General features: G+C 54.9%; 1 protein-coding gene across 1 annotated transcript; it reads right to left on the bottom strand.

The window, feature by feature from the left end:
- Positions 1–2,350: 2,350 nt before the first annotated feature.
- Positions 2,351–4,972, bottom strand: PPP1R3G (protein phosphatase 1 regulatory subunit 3G). The gene has a single exon (XM_045811697.2). The coding sequence runs from the start codon at positions 4,023–4,025 to the stop codon at positions 2,970–2,972; it is 1,056 nt and encodes a 351-aa protein (XP_045667653.2). The 5' UTR covers positions 4,026–4,972; the 3' UTR covers positions 2,351–2,969.
- Between the last annotated feature and the right edge of the window lie 2,056 nt (positions 4,973–7,028).

The following is a 7,028-nucleotide window of genomic DNA, read 5'->3' as shown; positions in this document are numbered from 1 at the left end:
TTGCGCTCCTGACCAAGCACATGTGATGCAGATCGCTGTACTCCAAGTGGCTCCCAGCCACACGCTCCTAAGAAACACGACTGAGTCAGGGGATGGAAGAACTTGGCGACTGAAGTATGCACGCGTGCTGTGCTAGAAAGCAGCAGTATGGGCAACTCCTGAAATAGTTATGTGCGGAGTCCCACACTACGACTCCCCAAAATGAAATGAGCAGAAGGCTCTGCTTTGCTGTGAGCTGACAGGTGAACAGGCTCAAGAACCACCATGTCACCAGGGAAGACCTCTGCCCCGGTCAGGGCAGAAAGAAGGAAGGGCACGGCGGGTGAGGGCGTGGACAGATCGAAAGCCCCCTGAGCACCTGACCCAGGAGAAAGTTGCCCCACCCCTGCAGCTAAGGTTCTCGGATGACAACTGCCCCACCCCCACGCTCTGCAGGAAAGCTGCAGGAACAGAGGTGCCTCAGTGTCCCCCAGAGCTCAGTGGGCTCCCAGACCCCAGCACCCACTCTCTGGAGCAGGATCCTGGCCTCCTTAAGTCTTCATAAACCTGGGGGAACCTCTGTTCCATACAGACTGTCACATTTCCAGCCATGGTTTCTGAAACTCTTCAGATAAGGACCCACACTTCATTCCACGTTCCCTGATCCAGGGACCCACGAACTCACTTGCCCATAAAGAGACTGGCATCTCTCTGGTGGAGGTCGGCATCATTAAATGAGCTGAGCAGAAGTGAGTTTGATCATGGGCGCTGGGCAAGATATTTCAGCTATTACATTTCAACCAGACTGACCCCTACTTCCTCGAGTTGAGGTAAATATTCCTGCCAAAAAACAACAACTGAATTTGGGAATTGTGCTTTGGGGGATGAGCGTGTGAGTTTTCATTCCACTCAGGAAGTGTACTCTTACACCCTTCCTTGGTCTGGTCGGTATTGCCCCTTCCTCTGAAAATGCCTTTTCAAAAACAAAACCTATTTCGCTTCCTTCAGTTTCTTCACAAAATGTTCGTTATCAGTCTAGGAATGAAAAGTTGGCACTTTATAAAATAAAATTGACATTTAGAAGATTGCCCAGGACTTCGAAAGGCTATAATCACATGCAGACAGACTGGGCTGTTCCAAATCTTTCACAAAATTCTGAACCTTAGAAAAGCTCTTCTCCATGATTTGTGAGCTAGCAAAGCTAGATCTCCTTACCTAAAAGCCGGGTTTGACATTCATTATATTACGACCTAAGTGCTTCTAAAATTCGTTGCTTGAATTCCAAAATATACTTTTGAAAGTCAATAATGGTTTTTCTTTTAAGAATAGAAAATTTGCTCTTCACACCTCTTTAGAACCCATTTCTTATTTTATTCCAGATTTGAAGGTTTACCATTTTAAAGAATGCCAGACAAGGGGATCTCTATTTTGATCATGATATTGGGATCCTAATTTCATCCTTGTGTAATTTTAAATAATCCCAAACAATCCAAAATAATGCATAATTATCAGAGGAACTGGCATTTCACACTCTGCTGTAGGCTATATACACCATCAGTACTTTTCGACTAGGATGTGTTCCTAAACACATAAGAAAAATACAAAATATATTTATCTAAGGGTTATTATGCAATAATGCACTTTTAAAAAAGAAATAGTATACCAAACCCAAAAAGGGACGTTGCTTATTTTTGTAACAGAAAAATGATGTAATTCTAATGATTGCTTATTTTTATTGTTTTAAAGTTTTTTATAACTAGATGTGAATTAAGTATTATTATTTCATAGATGTGCCTATTTTTTAGCCTGCTTTACTCCAAGTGTAAATTATAATTTATTAGCTTCTGATGGCTTTCCACTAATAATTATTTAAACATTTTCCCCAAGATCAATGAATTACCTTCGGCAAACACCGTTATAGTCAAAAGGGATGTCTCCAAACCAGAAGCTAAATTAAGTATTGCTATGGCTTAAGACATCTCACTTTGGGGGCGCCTGGGTGGCACAGCGGTTAAGCGTCTGCCTTTGGCTCAGGGCGTGATCCCGGCGTTATGGGATCGAGCCCCACATCAGGCTCCTCCGCTATGAGCCTGCTTCTTCCTCTCCCACTCCCCCTGCTTGTGTTCCCTCTCTCGCTGGCTGTCTCTACCTCTGTCGGATAAATAAATAAAATCTTTTTTAAAAAATAAAATAAAGAACATTTTTGGCCCAGAATGGGAAATCTGGGCCTCTGCCTCAGAGAGGAAAGACTGAAGAAAGGAAACTTGTAAATACTGTTTGATTATTGTTAAAGGGCCAGCATGATCAGCTGAGGAAGATCACCTATCAAGACCTCCCAGACTCCCCAGGAGCTGAAACAGGAAGTACAGCGTGAAAGGGTGTGCAAGTGGCCTTTATTTTTTAAAGGACATGTGTACACAAATGGCCGAGTAAATAACGTCCGGTCTGTGCAAACATCTCCCAGATCCCAGTTAAGAGAAAAGCCCAGCCAAGGCCCCACCCAATTTTTACGGAGAAACAGGCCCCTGCGCAAAGGCCTCGGCTTTTGCGATCCAGAGCCTTCTCTCCGCACGATGTGGCGGGATGCCTGTGCTTTCCCTGAGATCCGAGGCGTTTTCCGGCAAGCTGCAAAGGCTAAAACACGATGTCTACAATTGAAAACAAACCCCAAGGTCTTACAGCCGTGCACAAGGGTCAGGACCTTTTTCTTGAAGGAAGCTACGGCTCGGAGTCAAGACTTTCTTTCCCATTCTAACGCAGGCCGAGAATTCTAGAGGCAGCCTAGGGAGGCTTAAGCGAGGAGAAAACGGGCCGGGGAGGTTCGGTGCTTTGCCCGGGCTCGCGATGCTTACTCGAAGGATCCGTCCTGGTGCGCGTGAGTTTACAGCTGAACGGCTCCCTCCTTTCCTTCCCGGGTGGACGGTGCTCAAGAAAACGTCCCCGCAGGTCGCCGGGTCGCTGTCGGGCGGCGCGGGGCCTGGGGCCCGGCCTCAGAGCGCGTCGGAAGGGCGCACGTAGCGCAGCGTGTAGTTGGCCCCCGCGTTGTTGTCCCAGTACTCGCCCTGGGCGCAGCGGTAGCAGATGGCGAAGTGGACCGCGGCGCCCGGCTCGTCCGCGTCTTCCCCCTCCTGGGGCTGCAGACCCGGGGGCAGGCACAGCGAGAAGTGGAAGCGCTCGGCGCCGGGCTCCTGCTCGGCGTCCCCGGGCCCCCCGGACGACGCTTCTGACGGCTGCGGCTCAGCCGGCTCGGGCTGCAGCTCGGCAGGCACGTCCAGGAAGGAGCGCCACTCGGTGAAGGTGTAGCGCACCGCCACGGCTCTCGGCCCCAGGCAGCCCAGCACCCGGCCGGAGCCCGTCACCTCTGCGCCCGAGGGTGCCGAGCACTGCACGCGCTCCAAGCACACGCGCTGCCGTCGCAGTCGCTCGGCGGCGGCACTCGGCCCGGGAAGCTCGAAAAGAGGCCGAAGCCGGGGAGGTGGCGCAGAGAGGGGCGCAGCCGAGGCCACCGCAGCCAGGAGGCCCGGGAGCTGCTCTAGGTCTTGGGTGCGCATTGGGAAGCTGCGGAGGCGGGAGAGCACGGCGGGAGGCACCTGCGGCTCCTCCGCCTCGCTGAAGTGCTTCACGCTGGCCAGGCTCAGCCCCAGAGCGTCGGCAAACTGCACCCGCTTCTTGCACTTGGCGCAGCAGCCGCCGGGGCTGTGCGGCGCGCCCTCGGCCCCCTCGCCGCCCTCCCGGCCCAGCCCCAGGCCAAGCTGCTGTCGCTGCTGCAGCAACTTGGCCGCCTCCAAGATCGGGTCCGCGGGCAGGGAGAAGGAACGCGGGAGGCGGCGGCGGCACTCCCACGGCTCCGCCTGCTCCCGGGGGGCAGCCTCTTCCTTCGCGGACAAGGGCTCAGCGTCCGGGCTCGGGGCCTCCGATGTGCCGCCGCCGTCCCCGCCACCCTCCATGCGGAGGACCCCTGGGGCGGGCAACCCCTCGGCTGGCGGGGGCTCTCCAAAGAGCGCAGATCCCTGCTTCTCCAAACTTAGCGCCCCCTGGGGCTCCATGAAGCCGCCTGGCCCCGGATCGCTTTTCCCCGCTCAGGACTCCTTTGGACACTTAACACCTTGGGTCTTTGCAGGAGCGCGCAGAGCCCGCCCCGGCCCCGAGAGGAGAGGGCAGTTCCACTCGGGAGCCTCGGGTTTTAGCGGCGGCTGCCCGGGACGGAGTGGGAGGAGGATGCGGGCGTGGGGCCGGCTCTGGGGATTGAACCTGCCCGCAGCGGGGGAGGGCCCGGGGCGGGGAGGCGCGGGCCGTGGGAACACCTGGAAGCGGGGCGGCGCGGGCCAGAGCGACTGGGCGGGCTTGCCGAAGGCTCGGGCAGAAAGTGAGAGACGGCTTTCTGGAAGTCGGGGCCTCCCACTTCCCTCCCGCCCACCGCGGCGGGGCCCGCGTCTGTCCTGCCTCCGGAGCTCCTGGGGTGAGCCGGCGCTCAGCTCTCGTGGACTCGGGCGCGAACTGCCTTCCTTCTGCCCGTAAAGTTAGCCCGCAGGTCCTGGCGAGTCGCAGAGCGGTCTCCTCCCGGCTGTCGCATCGGCCCAGGAAGTCCCCGGGGCAGGCGCGCAATTAAGGAAGCTCGCCTGCGGGGGAGCCGGGAGGCGGCCGGCCGCGGACCGAGCGCAGAGCGCCTCCTTCGCTTTCTTTTCCTTCCTTCCCAAACTTCAGGGCGCCCGGGCTCCCGTCCCGCTCGCAGGCCGGCCCCGGCCCGGCGCGCTCGCCTCGGCGCTCCCGCAGTGCCGGCGCCCGGGGCCCTGGGGCCGAGTCAAGGGCGGGGACCGGGCCGGGCGGCGCGGAGTGGACGCGGCCCCGCGCCGAGCGCTGCCGGAGGCCATTAGCGCGGGGCCCGGGAGCACGTCCCCGCTCCTCCCCCTGTCCCGCCCGCCGCGCTCGGGGCGCGAGGACTGGGGCCCGCGGGACCGACGCCGCGCCGCGCACACCGCCGCTCCCCGCCGCCCCGAGGGGCCGTGGCGCGTGCGGGGGCTGCGAGGCGGCAGACCTGCGGCGCTGCGGACGGAGCCTGGCCTTGGGCTCCAGGGAGACTTTCGGGGGTGGGTTTTTGTGGTTGGTTTTGTCTGGTTTTGTTTTTCGGGCTGACTTTACCTTGGTCAGAGTTAGTGGTTCCCAAACACGAGCGCGCCTCAGTGTCACCTGGGGAGGTTGTGAAAACGTTCCTGCGCCCCACGCTGGTTCGGTGTTTCTAGTAGTATTTCTAACAAGGGCATACTGATGCTGGGCTCTAGGGTCTGCATTTTGGGAACTCCGTATAAACCTGTGTGGACGTATGGAGTTACTTGTGTAAAAAGCTAGGGATTCTAGCTTCTTTAGAAATAGATCCAGTATTTGTTTATTTTTAAAGATTTCATTTATTTGACAGAGAGAGAGAGCAACGCGACTTGGGACTGGATCCCAGGACCCTGGGATCCTGACCCGAGTGGAAGGCATATGCTTAACCGGCTGAGCCAGCCAGCCACCCCAAGATCCAGTATTTAAACATAGATCCAGTATTTCAGAAAAAAGAAAAGAAAGGTCAACCTACCCAGGTCATTTAACCGAGGCATTGTAACTAAAATACCTTATGGTCTGGCAGAATTTAAAAGGGAATTAAAAGGGCCCAGCGCCTTAGGCAATTTGGTGAGGGGGCAAGCCGAAGGTGGTGAGTAGAGTCATAGTCGTAGCTCATATTCATGGAGATGCTGGCCATCAACAGTGCTGGTTTGAACGGACTCCTCTTGTGTGATCTTATTCTCAGAACATCATCTCTACTAGTGGGACATAGAGGCATAGAAAGATTGTTCCTTACCCAGGTCTCACAGCTAGGTGTGGTGGGATTTGAACCCAGGTGATTAAGAGGGAAGATTTCTCCCATGGCTAGGAAGCCAGGGCTGGAGATGGTGTTCATGACGTAGGGGCTCTGCCAGCCTCTCGATGGGATGGCAGGTCCTGCTGTACCCAATATAGAATACCATAACTGCATGTCAACTTGGGAGCTTACTCTTGCACCCGATGCTCCTGGTGTGCTTTCTGGAACAACTCCAAGATTTAAGGAAGAAGACATTATTTTTACAGTTAGGTTAACATTTATATATTATGGAGTTAAACACAAATTTCCAAAGTATCTGGAAGATAAAATAGGATATCAGAGATTTTGAGGTTGTGGTGATCCTCTCGGGGCATGTGCCCACTGCAGGGCAGGGACTAGAAAAGGTGAGGTGTCTAAGGAGTGGGATTGAAGGAGGCATCACTCTCAGCGTTGTGCAGGGCTCTGGGCCCAACCCTATCACTCTTCTCTTTGATGAAAATGTTAGAGGACTCCACCCTCACGGAGCTCTCAATAGACTGGAGGAGACCAATATTAACCAAAAATCCACACAAGCAAATACAGACTTAGCCACTCTAGCAGATGCTAAGAAGGATACGACCTGGTCAGGGAGGCCAGGGAGGCCTCCCGGAGGAAGGTGAGTGGGCCTGCAAGGAACATTTCAGCCCATACAAGGCCCCATGTGGGAGGAAATATGGGTCATAGGGAGAGACTGAAAGAAGCCTGTGTGGCCCAAGGGCTGGGGGCTGAGGATGCAGGGGTAGGAAGGGGCCAGCCACTCAGGGCCTTGAGCAATGAGAAACCATTGAAGGATTTTGAATCATAAGTATGACTAACCAGATTTAAGTTTTGAAAGCTCATTCTGGAAGCAGGATGAAGAGCAGATTGTGGGGAATAGAGGCAATGTGGGTGAATCTGTTAGGAAACTATCACCGTCTTTCAAGTGAAAGGTGATTATACGTAGGTCAAGAGTGGTGATGGCGGTGGGGTGGACAAGAGCGGTTACTAGAGGCAGTCACAGTCCCTGGGGCAGGGGACCACCAAGAAGAGGAATGGAGGGAGGGCAAAATCATGAATCCCATTTTGGGCCTTTTGAGTTTAGTAAATTCTCTGTTCTTTCTGACAACACCTGGGTATCCAACAACTGAAGTCTGATTGTAGCTACCTGAAGATAATATCGGATCCTACGGGT

Source organism: Ursus americanus, chromosome 32 (assembly GCF_024610735.1).
Source record: "Ursus americanus isolate L20-20 chromosome 32, mUrsAme1.1.p, whole genome shotgun sequence".
Taxonomy (NCBI): domain Eukaryota; kingdom Metazoa; phylum Chordata; class Mammalia; order Carnivora; family Ursidae; genus Ursus; species Ursus americanus.
The sequence above is the reverse complement of the archived record's forward strand: the minus strand, read 5'-3'. Positions and strand labels throughout refer to the sequence as shown.

Excerpts from the sequence above, each read along its gene's own strand:
- PPP1R3G (XM_045811697.2), bottom strand. The coding sequence starts at position 4,025 with ATGGAGCCCCAGGGGGCGCTAAGTTTGGAGAAGCAGGGATCTGCGCTC.